The sequence below is a fragment of the Schistocerca americana genome, chromosome 6 (genome assembly GCF_021461395.2).
Source record: "Schistocerca americana isolate TAMUIC-IGC-003095 chromosome 6, iqSchAmer2.1, whole genome shotgun sequence".
In the NCBI taxonomy this organism is placed as follows: domain Eukaryota; kingdom Metazoa; phylum Arthropoda; class Insecta; order Orthoptera; family Acrididae; genus Schistocerca; species Schistocerca americana.
In genome coordinates this window covers 540,037,058-540,060,802 of record NC_060124.1, presented here as the reverse complement: position 1 = coordinate 540,060,802, position 23,745 = coordinate 540,037,058, and the positions used below count along the sequence as shown (strand labels likewise).

At 45.6% G+C, this 23,745-nt stretch overlaps 1 protein-coding gene across 1 annotated transcript in view; it reads right to left on the bottom strand.

Moving 5' to 3' along the window:
* The window catches only part of LOC124620279 (serine/threonine-protein phosphatase 6 regulatory ankyrin repeat subunit A), a 437,897-nt gene extending 416,401 nt beyond the window's left edge, over positions 1-21,496 (bottom strand). The window contains exon 1 of the mRNA XM_047146947.1: positions 21,038-21,496. Within this exon, the coding sequence (XP_047002903.1) occupies positions 21,038-21,496 (459 nt within the window). The remainder of the gene's footprint in view (positions 1-21,037) is intronic.
* Between the last annotated feature and the right edge of the window lie 2,249 nt (positions 21,497-23,745).

The window sequence follows — 23,745 nt, the reverse complement described above, 5'->3', positions numbered from 1 at the left end:
ATACAGTTTTATAAACTCAGCAGCTTACCACTTCTGAATCAGCTCCTACTGCCTCAGTGGTAGCACAGCGTAGTTACTTTTGAGTAGCAGGATCCTCTAGCTGTGTATTGGTAGGATTGTGCTGTGTACTGTGTGTTTTGGTTCTTGTGTTTCAGAGCGCAATCAAAAGGTGAACGGTCATGGATCAGAGATATATTTTCGGGGTGTCCTAATTTACGAAAGCCCAACAGCAGTAAGAGTTGACTATCCATGGTGAGAAAACAAAGGACGGGTTCCAGAGCTGGTGGGACAACGCTTTCAGGTGGGGGGGGGGGGGCACTTGGCCACTGTCTTGTTATTACACCTAGCACAGTGGCTTGTGACGGTCTCCTTGCTAGACTGCAAGCCAACCTTAAGTTGTTGCTGGGTAGTATCACCATCCGCATTCAGACGTTCCAATCCAGGATCAAGGCATTCATTTAGGTAATCGAGTCCAAGACGTTGCCTTAATAAATACAGACCCTAAACGAGAGTTGCAATGCAAATCAAGGGTAGTTTGCTCAATTGGCAGGAGAACATGGGTCTGTTCATGGGCGGGCCAATCAGCAGCAATCCACTGGGTGTGGCCAAATAGAAGGGCGGGAGTTATTTAACAAATTACGCAACACTCTTTGGTCTATGGTTACGAGGGTTGAAAACTTATGTATTGACACTAATGAGCAAGTGGTAGACGTGTTATGGTTAACTGTGTGCTTGCAAGAGGAAGTGGCCATCTTGAACGTTATCAATTCAGTAATATTTTAGGTTCTCTACCCTCTTACTCCTGGCAAGCTAAGAAGAACTGCCTCAGAAGTTCTTAGTGTGAGTGAATAAGTGCGGTCCGACAGAGGTTGTTAGAGAAAAATTTGTCTAGTCAGTATCACGATGACCTAGCGAGTCAATATTTTTATCGTGTTCAGGGACATTATGAAATTTTGATGCGGTATATCGAACATGTCTGCATCACAATGATGGCTTTGCGCCTTGATATTTTTGAATCAGAAGTTGTTAATTAGATATGGGAAGGGATGAGTACAGAGGGCAGTCACAGATTTTATTTGTTAATAAGACTCAAACCTTGGCATCCAGTATCGAAAATGTCCGCTTCGGTGATGATAAGTGTGTTCCGGCACCATCTCTTTTTAGAATGCGAGAGCAAAGATCGACCACCTGGTGTAATCACTCTAGTGTCAAGTCTAATAAGGCAAGAGCCTGTTTTTGGTGCAACCAAGTAGGGCACTTAGTGCGGCATTGACCAGAAGCGCGAGGAAAGGGTGGACAGAGTGGCCACCATGTGGCCTCCGACCATTGTTTGGGTGTGCGTAGGTTGATAAAATGTCGGTATAGTGTCAGGCTCTTGCAAGGGCTATCTTATCGTTTGTGTGCACCTCAATGAATCATCAACTGAATGCAAGCTGTCTGGCAGCAATCTGTCACTGGTGGAACGATAATGATACAGTAAAGAGTCTCAAATTTGTAAGTTACCTGGTACACAGAATTCGAGTATGGTGTATATCACTGCGAGACCGAGGCTATTACCAGTGGTGCATATTGACATTCAGCGGCTCTCTTGGCCTATTGAATTCAACGTTATTGAAGGATTAAGCACCGACGTGCTTTCAGTGCACGATTTCCTTGAGCACACGAGGTGCATATTAAATCATGTCGAAAAAGTCATTATGTTCAAATTTGTGCTAGTTGGGAAGTACTTCTTGGGCACGCATGGTACATACACAGGGTTGTTCTGCAGATGCAGAGTGGTCACCATTTATACATCCCATCTGAGTGAAGAGAGGGATGTGCCTTCTTGAAGGTCTTGAAATGGTACCCGGAAGCCCTCACCAGTGGGGTAGGGGTCACAGGCAAATTCCACAATAAGATCTTGCTGATAGGTTGGGTGCCAGTTCGGCTGTTGCCCTACCGGTTATCACCATCAAAGCTGAGAGAATTAAGAAAAATTATGGATCATATTTTGTCTGATGGTGTGACTCAACCATCGGCCTTGTCCTATGCACCACCTATCTTTTTGGTTCACAAACCAAGTGGGGAGGGTTACTGGCCAATTGTGGATTATAGGGTGCTGAATAAAAAAGGTGATTCACGAATTCGTACCACTGCCCGATCTTCATCATTGCTTTACTTCGTTTTCCAGTGCACAGTGTTCGACATTCTTGACCTGTGTCAGACCTAACACCAGGTGCCTCTCGCAGTGAAGTTCAAGCCTCTTACAGCTTTTTGCATGTGTTGAAACTTCTTTCAGTATAGCTGAATTCTGTTCACGTTGGCCACTAGAGGAAGCGTATTATGATGCTTACTAGATTCTGTTCTGTGCGACTTAAAATGTTTCTGCAAGTGTCTGAAAACTTTCAGTGGGCACCTCGATCATATAGGCTGTCCATCTTCTCCAGGAAGCTGCTAATGCCCTAAAAACATCTCGTTCCTTGGTCATCTTGTGTCCAGTGATGGTGATTCAAAAATGGTTCTGAGCACTATGGGACTCAACTTCTGTGGTCATCAGTCCCCTAGACTTAGAACTACTTAAACCTGACTAACCTAAGGACATCACACACATCCATGCCCGAGGCAGGATTCGAACCTGCGACCGTAGCAGTAGCGCGTTTCCGGACTGGAACGCCTAGAACCGCTCGGCTACCGCGGTCGGCCCAGTGATGGTGTGAGCGAGGACTGTGAGCAAACTAAGGCTTTTCGTCTGTCCCACAAAGCTAAGGATAAAAAGGGTATAGCTAGATTGATAAGAACGGGAAATGTTTTTCGTTAATTCATCCCAAACTTTACGGAGCTGGCTGCCACCCTTAACCAATTGTGGAGGGAGGGTGAAAATTTTTAGTGGAATGATACTCAACAGGAATCCTTCGATGCACTGAAGGCGACGATGGCTATTGTGGCCATCCGAGCTATACCTGATTTCTTTGGAGAGTTTGTCTTGAAGGCAGACGCATCCAGTTCAAGTATGGCAGCCGTCCTTCTCCATCAGGAGGAGGAAGTGAGGAAGCCTCTCACTTACACGTCCACGTCATTATCAGCGGTAGGGAGGAAATATCTGGTACACGATCTAGAAACAATGGCCATATTATTTGGATAGTAACGGTTCAAGTATTATCTTGAGCATAAGCCATTCCGCGTACAGACAGAAACCAGGCCTTAACGTGGGTGCTATCTATGATATGGGAAGAACAGGCAGATGGTCCATGCAGATATTCGCCTCCCGTTTTAATAGAAGGGACAGAGATTACCGTGTGGCTGACGCCCTTAGCTAAATACTTCAACACGAACTGAGGCAGCAAATCTCTTGCAATGTGAGGTAGAAAGCAGCTTTTGTGGGGACAGTCTTCAGAGAGATTATGGAGCTATTCAGAATGTTAGGCGAAAAACAGGACGCTGATCATCGATTGTGGAAAGTAAAACAACAACTTAAAGGAGGGAAGGTTGGGCCAGAGTATACATGTACCAAGAGATCGTTCAGGTTCCTTACCTGGTGCGATGGCAGGGATATGAGATGATTCCTCCAGTGTTTAACTACTTGTGTGGAGGGCACCTGGGGATGTATAAGGCAACAGTGAGGATAAACAGAACCTCATTTGAGCTAAAGTAAATGGCGATGTCCATAAATTAGTGGGCCAAATTAGTGGAGCGAAACCCAACCCCAACACCCGGTAGGGGAGCTTAGCACTGATAGGGTGGAGCAACCTATGGATGAGATGTTCATCAATTATCTAGGTCCCCTTCGCTATACTAAACAAGGTAATCGATACATGTTTGTGTTGGTGGACGTCTTCTCCCATTTTCTTTGGCTGGTTCTGATTACAGAAGGTACTGTGAGTATAACCATTCAATATGTAATGTGGTATCGATAGCAACGATGCCACGACGATCAACGCCGACCACAGCGCAGCGCCCTGTAGCCGACTCTGTGGAGCTCTACGAGCGCCACTACGAATTCAGCCCATTTGATTCCGAGCAGACGACCAACCAACATCGTTTCATTTTCATAGTGGGCCAGCCACTACAGATTTTGCCTGTGTAACTTCTGTGAGCTTTGATACATCCACCTTCGCACCTACGTACTCCTCAGTGCATTTTACTTACATGCTACATGGAAGAAAGTAAAATGCCGGCGCTCCCCGGAAACGTTGCCCAATGGGACAACGGCCAAACCTTCCACCACCGGAAACCAATGCAATCAAAAGCCAAAAACAAAAAACAGGTCCTCTTCAGGGCCAACCCTGACGATCGTCAGCCTGAACGTCGAGGGAATCACCAAGAATAAGGAGGATGCAATATCGCAACTATGCCGATCAGAAAAGTGGGACGTACTGTGCCTGCAGGAAACGCATAGAGATGAAACAGCAAACAGACCCAATATCAAAGGAATGCGCTTGGCAGTAGAAGCACCTCACAGAAGGTATGGGAGCGCAATATTTACCAGATCCGAGATGCTGCTTTCTTCCACGAGTAAGACGACAACCAACAACATTGAAGTGTTAGCGATAGAGAGTGGATCATTTACAATATGCTCCGTATATAAACCCCCCGGCCAGAACTTACACACTTCAACGCCAGAAAGCTTGAACAACCAAAGGTCACACTTCGTTGTGGGCGACTTTAACAGCCACAGCAGCACCACCTGGGGCTACGACGAGACAGACGCCAATGGTCAGCTGCTAGAACAGTGGGCTGAGGCAAATAACCTCTCACTTCTCCGCAACCCCAAGCTCCCCTGCTCCTTCAACAGCAAAATTTGGAAGCGAGGTTACAATCCCGATATTTGCTTCGTCAGCCGGAACATCTACGACACCTGCTGCAAAAGAGTATATGGTGCAATCCCAAAGACACAACATCGACCTATTGGAATCCAAGTCTACTCAACAATGAAAACAACCAAAATACATTTCCGTAGGAGATTCAACTTTAAAAGGCTAGGTGGTCAGAATATTCCCAAGCGCTGGATGAGGAATTAGCCAGTCTGACCCCAACACCAAATAATTACCTTACCTTTGTTGAGACTTTGCGAAAGGTATCTAGACAATATATTCCTAGGGGTTGCAGACAACGCTATATCCCAGGGCTCTCAAATGCCTCAAAAGACATCCTGGAGAAGTATCAAGTATTGTTCGCGGATGACCCATTCAGCGACGAAACCATCACCTGTGGCACAGCTTTAATGTCAGCCCTCAGCGAGGCACGCGAGAAGAAGTGGATAGCAACCCTAGAAAGAATGGATATGTCCCACAGTAGCAAAATAGCCTGGAACCTGATTAAGAAACTGGATGGTTACCCAAGGCTAAGCAAGGCCCCGGCCAACGTAACTCCAAACCAGGTGGCCAACCAACTCCTTCTAAACGGCAAGTTCAACTCCAAACGTCAGAAAACTAAAATCACACGCCTACTGCCAACGGAAAACACAAACTTCCAGAAACCATTTAGCATGAGAGAGTTGAACAATGTCATAAATACCATGAAGAATGGGAAAGCCGCTGGGTTTGATGATATTTGCGTGGAACAGATTAAAAACTTCGGCCTTGGCGCCAGGGACCGGATACTTGGACTTTTTAACATGTGCCGTGAAACCTTTCAAATCCCGAAACTGTGGAAGAAGTCAAAAGTGGTGGCTCTCCTTAAACCCGGGAAGGACCCAGTGTCTCCGAAGAGCTATCGACCCATAACCCTTCTCTGCCATCTGTTTAAGCTCTATGAAAGATTGATCCTCAACAGAATAGAGAAGATCGTTGACTCGAAGCTAATTCCACGCCAAGCAGGTTTTAGACCTGGAAAGTCCTGTACCAGTCAAATTCTAGCATTGACGGAACATATCGAGGATGGGTTTGAGAATAAACTAATCACCGGGCTGGCACTAGTCGACCTAAGTTCCGCCTATGATACAGTACATCACCGGACACTACTGCATAAAATCTACGAGACCCTGAAAAACTACCACCTAGTCAAGATAATCGAATCCCTGCTCCAAAATAGACAGTTCTTCGTAATGCTTGAGGGGAAAAAGAGTCGATGGTGGAATCAGAAAAATGGGCTCGCCCAAGGGAGCGTGTTGGCGCCAATCCTATTCAACATATATACAAATGACCAACCAACTCCAGACAAAACCAAAACTTTTGTATATGCAGACGACCTGGCAATAACAGTTCAAGGCAACAGGTTTGAAGCCATCGAGGAGAAACTAGAAACCGCCCTTTCTATAATGTCAACCTACTACAAAAAGAATTCTCTAAAACCCAACCCCTCCAAAACTCAAGTGAGTGCATTCCATCTGAACTCGAGGCAGGCAAAGTACAGGCTCAATGTTACCTGGGATGGGACATTACTAGAACACACAGGTACTCCCACCTACCATGGCGTCGTGCTGGACAGAACATTGACATGAAAATATCATTGCGAAAAAACACACAAAAAAGTAGAAGCACGAAATTCCCTAATAAGAAAGCTGTCCAACAGCAAATGGGGTGCCAAACCTACCGTGGTCAGAACTTCAGCCCAAGCTTTGTGCTTCTCAACTGCCGAATATGCCTGCCCGGTATGGTGCAGATCCGCCCACGCAAAAAAGGTAGATATTAGCTTGGATGAAACATGCAGGATAGTGACAGGCTGCATGAAACCTACCCCCATAGAAAATCTTTACAGGGCCGCAGGTTTCACAAACCCTGACTCACGTAGGAAAGCCCATGAACATACCGAGAAGCTAAAACAAACCTTTGATGCTCGTCACTCAATATTTGGCCTAGAGTGTGGCCCCAGCAGACTCAAATCCAAACGCCGTTTCCTAAGTTACGCCTTAGATGAGCCCCCCATCTACTATCCACTAAGAGATCACCCACCAAGCGGCGTTTCTGGTGATTGGAAAACCTGGAGAATGCTGAACCGCATCAGAACTGGGGAGGCTCCTGTGAAATCTAATCTGATCAAATGGGGTTTGTTGGACGAAAATGACGACAAATGCGACTGCGGCACTCGACAGGACATGGAACATCTCCTACAATGCCCAGCCTGCCCGCACAGATGCACCCTCGACGATCTATGGCTGGCTAAAGAAGAAGCATTGGACATTGCCCAATATTGGGCAAACAAATTGTAGTTTCCGGACACGAAAAAGTAAAGTAAAGTAATTGCGTTGACATATAGTAAAACCACTTTTACTTTCAAAATATCCACGGGTGTGCTGCCGGTCTATAGTGTCCAACGGGCACAATATTTCGGCGATCATACATGTCGCCATCATCAGGTGAACTGACGGACTGAGCTCCTGTGAACGTGCCGGCACGGAGATCCGTACGCTATGGCTGCTCAGAGGGAACTGGGTTCGGTCGCGGCGACGGCCGATTTAAATACCCTCCGCCCGCGGCGCGCTCCCTCCGCCGTCCGCGCCCCGCGCCACGGTCGCGCGGTGGAACAGATTGCGACGGCGTCTGAGATGACGTCGGAGTGATGGCTCTGTCCGCCGTGGTCGTCACAACTATACGTTTGCTCGATTTACTCTTGATTAACCCGATCGCTGGTTCCCAAGCCTTGCTAAGATTATAGCCACAGTCACGGTTTATGACGTCGTCATTGGTGCGAATTTCGATGGCCTCTCTAACAACGCTGTCCCAGTATCTCGACGTCTGTACCAGAATCCTCGTGCGGTCATATTCCATGGCGTGATTTTCCGACAAACAATGTTCAGCGACCGCCGACTTGCTCGGATACATCAGGCGAGTGTGCCTCTGGTGTTCACGGCATCGCTCCCACCCCCAAGTTCACTCCAGTCGCAGAAATTGTTAGTGCTGTTGAACAGGTTGCAGCTCGACTTCCGCCAGAATCAGCCGAGGAAATACGTCGTGAAACTTGTCGTGCGTTGACGAAATCCAAGCCGATGAAGTCAAATATCAGCAGTAAAGAGAGGGCGGCCATTCGTGATCTGAGGGAGCGCTCTGAAATTGTTGTCTTACCGGCTGACAAAGGCAATGCTACAGTTGTTGTCTCCCATAAGGACTACACTGATAAGATGCAGAGCCTGCCAAATGACGATTCCTACCGGAAGATCAGCGTTGACCCTACAAAGAAGGTGGAGAACAAGACGAGGGCGCTTCTCAAGGACGCAGATTTACCGGAGGGTGACGCTAAGAAATTGTTACCCCAAGGTCCGGTACCGCCTAGACTATATGGACTCCCGAAGGTTCACAAAGAGGGGCTACCATTACGCCCCATTGTCAGCAACATCAGAGCACCTACATATTTGTTGGCCAAATACCTGACGGGATTATTAAGTCCTTATGTGGGTAAATGCCCTCATCACATCCGTAATTCCGTGGATTTTGTTAAACGCCTTGACAGCTTCAGGTTGGATGAGTCAGATATCATGGTGAGTTTTGACGTCGTTTCCTTGTTTACGAGGGTACTCCTGCGAGAGTCACTAGAATTGATTAGTCAGAAGTTTGACGAGAAGACCACTGAACTTTTTTGGCATGTCTTGACTTCCACGTATTTTCTTTTTAATGGAGAATACTACGAACAAACGGAGGGAGTCGCCATGGGTAGTCCACTCTCACCGGTGGTAGCGAATTTGTACATGGAGAACTTCGAGGAGGAAGCCCTGTCGTCATCCGTATGGAAACCTACTTGCTTTTTCCGTTACGTGGACGACACGTTCGTCATCTGGCCACATGGTATGGATAAACTCCTTGACTTCCTTACACATCTAAACTCCATACACCCCAACATCAAATTAACTATGGAGACTGAAACGGAGGGTAAATTACCTTTCCTTGACGTCTTGGTCAAGAGAAGGGCTGGCGGCACCCTAGGTCATGGGGTGTATCGGAAGACTACGCACACTGATCTGTATTTGCACGCAGACATCTGCCACCACCCTTCACAGAGGAATGGGGTACTTAAAACTCTAGTACATAGGGCGCGCACTATCTCTGACGCAGAGAGTCTACCCCAGGAATTGGAACATCTGAGAACTGTATTTCGGAAAAATGGGTACTCAGAGTGGCAGATTCAACGTGCTCTCCGCCCAACCACTGCAGCACAACCTCTTGAGATGGATGAAGTCACGAGGGATGAGGTAGGCACTGCATTTATTCCATACACAGGCGCACTCTCGGGGAAAATCGCTCGCATTCTGAAGAAACACCGGGTCGGAACTGTGTTTTGTCCTCCAAATAAAACTCGTGCACTGGTGGGGAGCGCCAAAGATGACCTCGGTTTGAGGAAGGCCGGCGTGTACCAGATTCCGTGTCAATGTGGCAAGTCGTATATTGGTCAGACGATGCGTACCGTCGAGGATCGATGCCGTGAACACCAGAGGCACACTCGCCTGATGTATCCGAGCAAGTCGGCGGTCGCTGAACATTGTTTGTCGGAAAATCACGCCATGGAATATGACCGCACGAGGATTCTGGTACAGACGTCGAGATACTGGGACAGCGTTGTTAGAGAGGCCATCGAAATTCGCACCAATGACGACGTCATAAACCGTGACTGTGGCTATAATCTTAGCAAGGCTTGGGAACCAGCGATCGGGTTAATCAAGAGTAAATCGAGCAAACGTATAGTTGTGACGACCACGGCGGACAGAGCCATCACTCCGACGTCATATCAGACGCCGTCGCAATCTGTTCCACCGCGCGACCGTGGCGCGGGGCGCGGACGGCGGAGGGAGCGCGCCGCGGGCGGAGGGTATTTAATTCGCCGCCGCCGCGACCGAACCCAGTTCCCTCTGAGCAGCCATAGCGTACGGATCTCCGTGCCGACACGTTCACAGGAGCTCAGTCCGTCAGTTCACCTGATGATGGCGACATGTACGATCGCCGAAATATTGTGCCCGTTGGACACTATAGACCGGCAGCACACCCGTGGATATTTTGACTATCAAATACGCCGGGAGAAACTCAAGAATCACACTTTTACTTTAATTGCAGTATCGAGAGTTCCACCTCACCTGCTCCTCCTAGCTTCCTACATTCGGCCTACCCTTCAGTTTTCAGGAACAAACCCACGCGCCGGCTTCCAGGCGGGATACAAAATCGAAGTCATATTTTCTGTATCCTTAGTACCGAAAAACGTGTGATTGGCAACGATGTGCCAGCTTTTGCGTCCTGTAATTTAAAAGACTTTGCTTTACCAATGATATTTCGCATGTAACCATTATCCCTAGTACCCACAACCCTTCTTTGTGCAGTGTGTGAACCGCAATCTTAAGTTGACCTTGGTAATCTGCCACGGGAACTCGCAGACGTAGTTGGATTAATCCACTGGGTGGCCTAATTTTGCCTTCATCACAGCCATGCATGAAACGCACAGGACCACTCTCTCCAATTTTTTGTTCACATTCCCATTTAACTCGCCACTTTCCAACCTGTAGTAGATTAATGATCGCCTTCCTGAAGATAATGATCATAAGGTCATGAAGAAGACCTGCAAGAGATAACATACAGCTTGCACACCAGAGGGACAATGCTAGATGTAACAAGAACAGACATATAGACATCCGACACTCGTTACCGCCATGAAACCGAAGTCTACTTGAAGAAATTTCAGGTACAAAGCGGGAGGGGGGGGCGAATGGGGGGGGGGGGGGGGGTTACGTAGCTCACTTCTAACTTCTAACACCCAAACATTCAGATGTCAGACACTGAGATCGATACCAAACGTTGGTGAAGTTCTCTGGGAGGTGAGGTGGCGCCGGCACGGTAGCTCAGCGCGTTCGGTCAGAGGGTTAGCTGCCTACTGTAATAAAATAACTGAGTTAATGGATCAACGATGAAACTGAACAAGCGTCATGGGACGCCCGCCCCGAACAAATACAACACCCCGACAACTAATAACGAACAAAATGACATCAAAAAAGTTGGTAGAGTGTAAGATTGTCGTACTGAAGGTCCCAAGTTCGTAATCCATTGATGTTGATTTTTTTTAACAGATTACGCGTGAACTTGTTACATGGGAGAACATTTTCATGCCATGTAAAAGGATGTTTCGGAGTTTGCAACAATGTTCTTTGGCAGTCTGCTTTCACGTCATTAGCTGAAAGTTACAAACCTATAGCATACATTTGTATAGATAACAGGACACCTATCCATACATACGTACCTAATAGGTTTGCTTCTTTCAGCTAACGAAGCGAAAGCAGACACCCAAAAGAACATTGCTACAAACTCTGAAACTTCCTCTTACATGACGTAAAAATGTTGTCCCATACAATTTCACGCGTAATCTGTTAAAAAAATCTCTATCAGTGGGTGTCGAGCTCATGATTTTTGTACAACGATCTGACGTTCTACCAATTCACCTACCAGACATATACGCATTTGGAGCTAACAGAAATGGTTTGCCTATATTCCGTAGTTCTGGTGTTATTTTAACTACCGTCCATGCATATTTTACTGCATGACAGCACACAGCACGAAGTAAATCGGTGTCTTGGTTGATACTCTATCGACATACAACGATTGGTACCGATCTCAGTGTCTGACATCTGGTGGTTTGTATGTAAGATGTTTCCACTGTTTGTGGGACCGCACAAAGTGGTTCAGATCACTTCCCCAGTGAGTATCCTGATCAAGAACCTTTCCACCAGTAAATTAACCAAGGATCATATCAGCCAGCTGAAGTTCGCTACCGGAACCAGGATGCTGGGGAATCCCCTCATACCTTGCCGCTCCTGCCTCTGCCGGTACCAGCTTAATGGGGGAGAAGGGGGAGGAGGATGATGTGATGCGCATGAACATCCTCAGCACTCAGTATCGGTAGTCTCTGCTGTGTTTATGTCCCTGCCCCATAGCTAGGTAAATGGAGGACGCTGGCCAACAGTCGGGCACGTGAGACTGGCGGATGGGGATACAGCAGCATGTGCAGCAAGCAGAAGAGAAGAGACTTGCTAGCAGCAGTGTGGAGAGTTGCAGGTCCAGTTCTATCTAGAGCCTGAGATTGCTCCATTGGGCTGAACGTAGCTGGAAGGTAGAAACCTGGCCTGTGGAGTGTTATTGGTGCTATGGCTCCAGTTAGAGTTTAAGTGTCAGCTACTCGACCGTTCAAGGAAGCTAGCCTGCTCAGGGAACCGTTATGTGCCTGCGTTGTGGGCTTTATGGTGAGCCCTTTTCTGTAATGGGAAGTAATTATGTTCTTAACTGATATCTGACCCACTGCATCTTGGTTGCTTTCGGATCTAACTGGCATCTGCGGTCGTTCCGCCAATATTCTGTTGCAAGTGAAGACGTGTGGTTGACTGTGTGCTCAGGTCCGTGCTTCCTATTCAGATTTTTCTGTAAGCTACTTGTGTGGCATATTACCTATTCAGTGCTTGCCAGCTTTCTTTTATTCACGGTCTCTTGTATTTTACTAGAATAATGTTTAATTCTGTTTATGTGTGTATTTTATAGGACAGATTAGCCGTTATTTTATAGCTTGTTTATTGACTTCAATAGCGAACCTGGAAATCTGCGTCACTGTATGTTTTGGTTGGTCTTGTGGTTTTTATCATATCATTTCTGGTAACGTAGATCCCTCGTACATATGTGGAAAAGACATCTATTCTGCCCAGCTGATTCTAGTAAATCCGCATTATTTGTTGTCAGTTGCTTGCTGAACTAGACACCTGTGTACTAATTATATCCCCCGTCGGAGGTTCGAATCCTCCCTCGGACGTGTGCGTGTGTGCGTGTGTGTGTGTGTGTGTGTGTGTGTGTGTGTGTGTGTGTGTGTGTGTCGTCCTTAGCGTAAGTTAGTTTAAGTTGGATTAAGTAGTGCCTACGCTTAGAGACCGATGACCTTAGCAGTTTGGTCCCATAAGACTATACCAAACATTTCGACATATTTTTAATAATTATACTTTGATTTGTTTGTTTGCCTTTTGTGCTCACTTAGCTAATTCTTAGTGTATATCTTATTGGCTACTGCCGTTGTTTGCTTAACTGTGAACACCTGAGATTAAGTGTTTGCTTTACTTTGGCGTTCCACATTTCAGTTGTGTGTGATAGTGGCCAGGAAGCCTTTATGTTTATAATTAGTTTCCCTTAGGATTTACTGTATCTGATTCCTTTTAAATCGTGCGTAGGTAAATCCAAGCACCAGCGTCTAGAGGCGACTTCTAGTAGAATTCGGTTGGGCCATTTGCAGCAATCTGTATGTTTTAGACGATTTGCCGTGAAGTTCTTCTTAACTTCACGCCTCGTACCTGATGTTTTTGATCGCCATTGCGTCATGAGTCTCACTATGTTTGTAAACCTAATAGCCGGCCTGCCCACAAAAGCGTGTTTGGACGTTAGCCTAAGGTCCTTTAAAGTAACTGCTGATGGGGCTTTTTGATTCTTAACCAAATTTCTTGTAAATGCTAAAGCATCTCCACCCACTGCATGACCATCGGCTGTTGATCCTTTTACCCTGTATGTGTCTTGAATGTTATTAAAATTTTTTGAATAGTGATATTTTTGTTCACTTAAGATTCGTCAGTGTTGCTGTAAGCTGCTCTTTAGGGATGAGGAAACATGTCCATTAATAAAATTTGTATGCAAAATTTAACTGCCTGGGGCTTCGCTGTGATAGGCATTTATCATTGTGCCTTAAGCCATTTGTGTTGTTACTAAGTGCAGTTATTTGTTTGATCAGCTGATGTTCTTGTTCTGTAATTGTAAGGTAAAGAGCAATAGTGTAAGCCAACTAATAATTCTTTCCGCAACATGGTATAATTTTAAATTATTTTTGTGACAAAACGAAGGATATTTTATTTTGTGTCTGCCGACATGCGGCAATCTTTATATCTTCTTTTAATTGTACGTTGCATTCACACATTTTAAGTATTGCATTTATTGGTGTGGTGAGACTTGTGTTTAACTGCTTTATTTACCAGTCATCAGTGCTCCCACTGTTAAATTGTGTATTTTACTAATTGCAAAGTGTTCAGCTGGTTTCTGATAATAAACTAATGTTTACCTATGTACAGTTTCGTAAATTCAGGTCCCTACTGCCTCATGGATTTTCCACTTAGCAAGAATTTGTGGGCAACCTGATTAATCACTATTTTGCCTTTTACATAATTAACTTTTGGGTCACTGCGAATCTTCAAAAATAGGAAGTTTCGCTGCTTTCTCTCATGTCCACAAATTACAAAATTTAGAAACCATGGTGTAGTGGTTATGATACGAAACTGTTACATAGAGGGTCGTGAGTTCAAAACTCACGTGAACTGTAAAATTTTAATTTCTATATTCGGTTCGAATACATTCTAGAAGTATCCAAAAGTGTCAAGAATCATTGTACTGGAATGTTGTAACTGTATATACACCGTATGAGTTCTGACCGGACGAAGTTCGCTCCGCACTCTCGTATGTGCAAGTGCTGAATAAACCTTCGTTAAGTGAAGTCAGTGTTCGTCATTCATCTAATTACACCTTCTTCTACGTGGCTTCTTCCACCGAATGCCAGCATGAGATGTGCACTATCCTGCGTAGCCTTCTGGGCAAGAAATTTCTGTTCGTACATACGATGGTTGGTACTTCATTTGTTGTACTTTTCCATTTGGCTTGTAAGTCTGAATGTATAGAATATAATTACTTCAGAAATACTTATAAACGTAATTATTCTAGTGGCACAGCTTGCACATTAATTTATTGTGTTAAGCACACCAAAATAAATTAAGCACTTTTTTTTAGAAGGGGACGTTTTCACGTAAGTTTAAATTTTATAATGACTTTTTATGTACTACTGTAAATACCCTTGTTACGTCAACAACTGCTCTCGCGAATTCTCTAACAACTCGATCAGTGTCCATTTGACTTTGCTGGAAGACTGCAAGATCTGCTCACTAATATCCTGGCGACCCAAAAAATCTAAAATGATGGTAAATGTTACACGGAAATGGTTCAATAAAAACGTTTGTGTGATAAACCTGAGTCGGAAAAAACGAATACAGTTCATGAATGCTGCTTTTATTCCATCCTGTTCTCTAGAATGGGCTGCTGGAATTCATGTGCCCATTCACTGGCAGCCGTGCACCCGCGGGCAGTGGTGGGCGGTGCTGTCTTGGCATCGCACCCGCAGACAGACGTGGGGGAGTGGTTCAGGCATGCGGAAACCAAATGCCATACCTTCCCTGGAGTAAGCCGCCAGGCACTGCTGAGCAGCTGTGCTTCATGGAGCAGCGCTGGAGTGACCTGTTCTACCAGATCTACATCTACATCTACATCGATACTCCGCAAGCCACCCAACGGTGTGTGGCGGAGGGCACTTTACGTGCCACTGTCATTACCTCCCTTTCCTGTTCCAGTCGCGTATGGTTCGCGGGAAGAACGACTGTCTGAAAGCCTCCGTGCGCGCTCTAATCTCTCTAATTTTACATTCGTGATCTCCTCGGGAAGTATAAGTAGGGGGAAGCAATATATTCGATACCTCATCCAGAAACGCACCCTCTCGAAACCTGGCGAGCAAGCTACACCGCGATGCAGAGCGCCTCTCTTGCAGAGTCTGCCACTTGAGTTTATTAAACATCTCCGTAACGCTATCACGGTTACCAAATAACCCAGTGACGAAACGCGCCGCTCTTCTTTGGATCTTCTCTATCTCCTCCGTCAACCCGACCTGGTACGGATCCCACACTGATGAGCAATACTCAAGTATAGGTCGAACGAGTGTTTTGTAAGCCACCTCCTTTGTTGATGGACTACATTTTCTAAGCACTCTCCCAATGAATCTCAACCTGGTACCCGCCTTACCAACAATTAGTTTTATATGATCATTCCACTTCAAATCGTTCCGTACGCATACTCCCAGATATTTTACAGAAGTAACTGCTACCAGTGTTTGTTCCGCTATCATATAATCATACAATAAGGGATCCTTCTTTCTATGTATTCGCAATACATTACATTTGTCTATGTTAAGGGTCAGTTGCCACTCCCTGCACCAAGTGCCTATCCGCTGCAGATCTTCCTGTATTTCGCTACAATTTTCTAATGCAGCAACTTCTCTGTATACTACAGCATCATCCGCGAAAAGCCGCATGGAACTTCCGACACTATCTACTAAGTCATTTATATATATTGTGAAAAGCAATGGTCCCATAACACTCCCCTGTGGCACGCCAGAGGTTACTTTAACGTCTGTAGACGTCTCTCCATTGATAACAACATGCTGTGTTCTGTTTGCTAAAAACTCTTCAATCCAGCCACACAGCTGGTCTGATATTCCGTAGGCTCTTACTTTGTTTATCAGGCGACAGTGCGGAACTGTATCGAACGCCTTCCGGAAGTCAAGAAAAATAGCATCTACCTGGGAGCCTGTATCTAATATTTTCTGGGTCTCATGAACAAATAAGGCGAGTTGGGTCTCACACGATCGCTGTTTCCGGAATCCATGTTGATTCCTACATAGTAGATTCTGGGTTTCCAGAAATGACATGATACGCGAGCAAAAAACATGTTCTAAAATTCTACAAGAGATCGACGTAAGAGATATAGGTCTATAGTTTTGCGCATCTGCTCGACGACCCTTCTTGAAGACTGGGACTATCTGTGCTCTTTTCCAATCATTTGGAACCCTCCGTTCCTCTAGAGACTTGCGGTACACGGCTGTTAGAAGGGGGGCAAGTTCTTTCGCGTACTCTGTGTAGAATCGAATTGGTATCCCGTCAGGTCCAGTGGACTTTCCTCTATTGAGTGATTCCAGTTGCTTTTCTATTCCTTGGACACTTATTTCGATGTCAGCCATTTTTTCGTTTGTGCGAGGATTTAGAGAAGGAACTGCAGTGCGGTCTTCCTGCGGACGGGACGTTGAAGTGTCATCAGTGGTGACCTACAGGCGGCTTTTCTTCTTTCCAGGCCATTATAGACGCCATAGGTTTGTAAAAATACAAGGACTGGAATTTTAATAGTCCCAACTATTCATTTACATCTTATAATTAATTTTTCTCGGGACATTTAAGTCTCATCTTTATCTACGATAATGACGGAAGCTGAAGAAATGAATCAGAATTTCTGCAACGGCCAGGAGTTGAACCCAGGCCTCCTGCCACACTAGGCAAGAATGCTCACCATTACACCAGCACAGCCGTTTCACTAACAGCGCTCTATGGACTAGTTAAGTCCGACACCGTCCCAAACACAAACTTCATATCATCAGCTTATCTGGACGTAGCTAATCCGTGCAGCCACAGTGCTGTGCTAGTGTAATGGTCAGTATTCCTGCCTAGAATGGAAGGAGACCTGGTTTCAACTCCTGGCCGTGGCACAAATTTTAATTCATTTCTTCACCTTCCATCATATTTATTTACATGTTATACAAAATACATACAGGTTTCACAGTTTTACTCTCGTTCTAAGTAGTGACCAGCATTGTGTATAATGCACTACCGGTGATGAGGAAGTCACAGAATTCCCATAGCAATAATCTTGGTGATGGTCCGAGTGGATCGGTGTACAGCCTGACGAATCTCTGTAAAAGCTCTGAAGGGAATGCCGGGAAGTGCTTTCTTCAAGTTAGGAATAAAGCTGAAATCAAAAGGGCTCAAGTCCAGAGAGTACGGTGGACGGTACAGCACTTCCCAGCCATATCGATCGAACAGATCACTCACAAGTTGCACTGCATGCACGCCAGTGTTTTCCTGGAATATGATGGGCAGGTCTTGTAGAAAGTCTCACTGCTTCTTCCTCTAAGCTGCTCATTTTTGCAACACTGCCTGCGATCAGCTTAAAGAAAGAAACAGTGACACTTTTTACAAGACCTGCCCATCATATTCCAGGAAAACACTGGCGTGCATGCAGTGCAACTTGTGAGTGATCTGTTCGATCGATATGGCTGGGAAGTGCTGTACCACCCTCCACACTCCCCAGACTGATGCCCTTGTAGCTTCAGCTTGTTTTGAAATTCGTGGCATTTGCTTCGTAACTGTCACAGAGACAGCTGTGCTCGCACTGCCAAGACAAGTGGCGCTGCTAAGGCTAGCTTACGACTTTGACAAAACGGATAATGCTTATACACACTGCTGGGTAACTGGTTTTAAATACAGCAAAACTTTGAAACCTATATCTATTTTGTATAAGTTCTACGAGGGTCTTTCAGTAAGTAATGCCCCACATATTTTTCTCAGAACATATTTATTGTTAAGAGTTAGAATTTGGTGGCAATATACATGTCTTGTCCATGTCCTATTTTTCTACGTAGTCTCCACCACGTTTTATGGCCGTACAAAAACAATGTGAAAGAGCATGTATTCCCTGCTGGTAAAACCTCTTGTCCTGTTCGCGTAGTCACATTTTCACTGCATGAGTGACGCTCTCGTCACCTTCAAAGTCTGTTGCCCACAGAGAATCTTAAAGCGGTCCAAAGAGATGGAAGTCCGAGGGTGCCAGGTCTGGACTGTAGGGTGGATGAGGCAGTGATTTCCAACCCAATTTGGCGATGTGTTCCCTGTTTCTCAGACTTGTGTGTGGGCGTGCATTATCGTGTTGGAGCAAGATTTCTGCTGGATTCTTCTCCGATCGAACACGTCGGAAACGGTTCTCGAGTTTATAGTCTTCGTGTATGCCTCTGAGTTGATGGTTGACCCTCTTGGCATCCCATCCACGAGAATGACGCCATCACAATCCCGGAAGACACTGACCATGACTTTTCCGGCATAGGGGGCTGTCTTGAAGTTGCTGTTTTGTGGTGAATGAGGGTGATGCCTTTTTGTTTCCGGCGGCAAGGTGGTGCATCCAGCTTTCGTCCTCCGTAACGATCCGTGACAGGAAGGCCTCTCTGTCCGTCTCAAAACGCTTCAACAATTCAGATAAAATTACGTTTCTTTGAATCTTATGGTTCGCTGTGAGCATTCGTGGAACCCATCGTGAGCACCTCATTGAATATCCGAGAGTCTCGATCATTGCAGACGCACTTCCAATGCTGACCGACATCTTTAGAGCCAACTGTCGAGTTGTGATGCGACAGTCGGGACGAATAATGGCATCCGCACGAGTCAGCATGTCTGGAGCAGTGGCTGTGACAGGCCGTGCCGAGCGTGGCTGATCATGGAGCTCTATTTCTGCATTTCCTGAGGCTGTATCTTTCTTCACCCTTCGCGCACCTGTAATCCTGTCAACTGCAGCATCGCCATACACTGCACACAAACGTTTATGGATGTTCACCACGGTTTCTTTTTCTGCACACAAGAATTCAATAACAGCACGCTGCTTGTAGCGTGAGTCCTATGTAGACGCCATTTTGACGTCGTACTACGGCTCTGCCATCAACCAGAATGGTTCGAAACTTCAACAGCGCACAGAACAAACATCAAATGTGAAGCATTAACAAGGACCTTTGTCTATGTATATTAATGGCTTTTTTTTAAAAAATGTGGGGCATTTGTGATATTTCTGGCTGTGGCCGTCAGTATTTTATTTTGCTAGAAGCTCACCTTGATGCAGCTTCACACATGTGAAGTACCACATGGTACAAAAGTGGAGTGAGGTACGAGCGACGACAAATGGGACAGTTTCGCAAGCTGCGACATTGTCCCAAATAAAACAGTGACCCTTATATACAATAAGTTTCCTTTAATTTACGTCTATGGCCACAAACTTTTTGTTAACAGATTACCGATTTCGGTTCATAATGACTATCAACAGATCTGCAGCAAAAACGGGAAAAAAAGATAAATACACTCGCAGATTGTCTACAGCTGGTACAGTATGTACCAATCCCGTGGGGGATTCCGCCAACTGTACTGAACTTGCTTCTGATTGGTCGGCACGTTCGGGTGCTAGGTGCCAAAACGCCTCACTTCTCTTATTAATTATTTATATACTTTTCATTGTATTTAACCAAGTTTTTAGTATGACCATCTCTTATGGTTACCTTACGAGTCTATCGTTTTTGTTTATTAAATTTCAGTAGTTTTGAGAAACACAGGAGTAACGATATTGCAACCGAAGTGCTTCGGTCACCTGGGTCGCTTTGGCGTGTCTGGAAGACGAAGTACATCGGCTGCGTTAGTCACTCTGTTTCCAGCGTTCTGTAGGGCCGGACATGTAATCTCATTATCGAGCATTAGTCAGATGTGAATCTGTAGTAGTCACTCTGTTTCGGGTGTTCTTCAGAGCCGGACATGCTGTACTCTATATCGGGCGTAACTTAGTTGTGAAATGTAACACTCACTCTGTCCAGTGCGTACCGGAGAGTCGGACATGTGTATCATATTTCAGAAGCTGGATGGAAAAGTTACCATACAATATAGAAGGCTATGTTGAGTGTTGTAAAAGACAGTGTAAATGTGTGAATGTTTAAAAAAAAACCTAGCAGGGTACATTAATGAAAAGTGTCGCCTACCATCATTGTCAGTACCAGAGATCTTGCCCTCTGAATTTACAGAGACTAACCTGGGCAAGTGGCATCCTGGAAAAAGCACAAACACAGGTTCGAACTGACAGCATAACAGCCTCCGCCGAAGAAGGTTCAAATGGCTCTGAGCATTATGGGACTTAACTTCTGAGGTCATCAGTCCCCTAGAACTTAGAACTATTTAAACCTAACTAACCTAAGGAGATCATACATCCGTGCCCGAGTCAGGATTCGAACCTGCGACCATAGCGGTCGCGCGGTTCCAGACTGTAGCGCCTAGAACCGCTCGTCCACCCCGACCGGTCCCGAACAAGATCCCACGACCGACGAGCTGTCTTGTGCGCTGGGGACACAACTTTAGAAGACGACAGGTTGGTGGAAAGAAAGATCAGAGACTCTTATCCAATCTCTCCAAATCTCTCCACCTTCCAGATCTGACTTCCAAAGGGACACATAATTTATACATTACTTATTGAAAGACCCTCGTAACTAAGTAATTGCAACTATTACAGTTCTAACCCTCATCTGTGTTTTGTTAAATTAGACATGTACACCTGATGGTGGAGCCAACCTCCTCGCAAACGTGCAGTGGAAAGTGCGGTGCAAGTGACTACTTTTCCAGAGTGGTGCGTGGTGAGAGCAGCTCGGTGCAGGTGGCGCTAGGGCGGGCGGGCAGCAGGTAGCGGGTACTCACGTTCTGCATGTCGACGTTGGCGCCGTAGTCGACCAGGATGCGCACCATGTCGACGTCTCTCCGCCTGGTGGCCAGGTGCAGCGCGGTGTCGCCGTTGTCGGTGGTGGCGCGCAGCTGCTCGGCCGTCTGCTGCGACAGCAGCTCGCGGCACATGGACTGGTTGCCCGCCTCGACGGCCAGCAGCAGCGGGATCTTGCCCCTCTGCAAAGTGCACACGGCCTTCCTCAGCAGCTGCCCCCAGCCGCCGCCCACCTGCAGCTTGTTGCGCGACACGAAGTCGTTGCTGAGCGCCGCGCTGATGGCCAGCGAAGCCGCCGCCTCCACAGGCATCGCCGCCACAGAAGTGACCGACGCGCCGGCCGACGGCGACGGCGACGACGTCGACGCCGCACCAGCAGCCGAGCGGGACGCCGTCAGGTTGGCCGGCACGCTTTCCGTTCTGGTGATCGGGATCGGCATCCCGAATCATCTCACACCTGCCTGTACTCGTCAGCGACCGAATCCCATTGGCCTATGATGCCAACCGCACAGTACTGACTAAACGGTGAAACGAGCTGTTGCTGTCTGAACTGCAGATTACTCCTCGTGATCGGTCGTTTTGCAAATATTACTGCTGCCAGAGGTTAAGGCTCGTTACCGAAACCTGTAATGGCTAATGTTGGAGAAGGGTGCTGGTTCTACAACATACAAGACTCCACAACGTTTGTGGTGACAATCATAAAATCATCATCCTTAAAACTGTTGCTCCTTTACAGAAACATCGCCACGAAGATTTAAAGTTCATTAACTACAGCTGAACTGATAATGTATCGACAAGACTGTAGATTCTACAACACTTTGTCAATTGTGACAAGGTATCAACAACCACACTGTGTTAGCTGTTCTTTTTTTTCTCCAGAAGGAATGATGTTACTACCACTGAAGATTAACATTCATAACGTAGAGCTGGAGTGATACATAAGGGACAAGTGTGCTTATTCCAAAATAACATCCTCGTGGAAACAAGTCCAAGAGCCAAGTACTTAGAACCGTCTTGATTAAACCCATTTGATTGAAATTGGTAACACAAAGATGTGTCCTAATTTCTCTTTTGTAATAATTTCTTCCCTTACACAATTGAGATATTCGAAAAGGACTTCAAATTCAAAGCTACTTCAGTATGCCATGAAAGAGGTCATTTTTACAAACAGACTGGTGGTGGTTTTCAGTTAACAGCCTGCAGTCCAGTGATGTACCTGTACATCATGTACACGCACCCGTGGAAAAAAGTTTTTCTTTAAAGACTGTAAAATTGGTGGACACTTGGATGAACTATTCCTTCATTGGATCCAGATCTACCTCAATCTCAGTGCACAATCACTCGAATGAGGCTAACTGTTGAGATATACAAATCAAGCTATATTTTACAAAAAAAAAGTTATTTATCGATGAACATGTATACTTATTGTGGCTAGAATTCATTCTTTTATCACATATAGTTTTCTTTTCATCTAGAGTGACCGCTTATCCAATCGATTTTTGAGATCTGGTTTCAATGAAATTAGCAATATAAACAGGACAACATATGGGTAACTCACGACTGAATTTTACATACAGGGGAAATCTTGAAATTATAGCATCGAAGGCACAGTAATGGCTTTAAAATTATTTTCTATAAATCCAGTAAAGGAAATAAAAGAACAAGTTTCTTTGAGAAGATTGTTAACGATTTAGAGTGTCATGCTTTGAATTATAGATTGCGTAGTACACCTGAAAATGATACTATGGCCTGAGGACAGGAAATGACAACAGTGGACCTGATGTGGCTGCAGTGAATTCTACAGCAAAATTATGCCTCTCGACCAAGAGGAGACTTTGATCTCCAGGAGCCAAAAACGTTATAAATAGTCCCGATTATCAGCTTGAGAAACAGAAGAGAAACAGTAGGTTACGCCAACGAGACGCTCTAGTGTAATGTGTTCCTGGCACAGTTTTGACTGTGACCTTCAGTAATGCGTCTGTTTAAGGCTCAGAAAATATCTGCAGTGTGCAACCCTTATGTTGGGCTCAGGGTCTCCCCACATCGATGCTATCAGCGACAGGCAATTCCAAAACACCTGCTCCCGGCCTGACCTCGACACACAGTGCTGAGGCCGGCACACACGTGTCTGTGTTATCACTGCGAGAACGGACCGTCTGACTGGATTCCAATAAACCTGAGTCAACGATAAGCAGTCCACACTGCCACTGCAAGGTTGTGTTGGCTTAAATAGAATGTAGGCTCTAAAAAGTTCTGGATGAGATTAGTTTCTTATGAGAAAATGGCTTTTTCGTTAGAATGTCACCAATTCATGTATCTTCTCTTTTGTTCAGAAAAGGAGTTGTGAAGTAGACAGTGACAAGAATTTTCAAATCCGGGTACATTTTCCCGACGTCACCGACGAACGCTTAGATGATGCTCTTTACCAAGCACCTGTAGATGAAGCATCATCGTATAATGTCTTGATCATATAATATGTCATACTTTCACCCATTAATAACTTATTTAAAGTCAATGTAAACGCTGCAAACTGAGCTGAAGTGCCCTCTATTCTAAAGTTATACCCACGAAGTGTTGCTAGATACAATAACAATTTTCAGGAAATATACTGATTGAAATTTTGTTTACCAAATATGACATACCACATGTCAGAAATCTCGACTGTGGTCAATAGTAGTACTGAAAATTT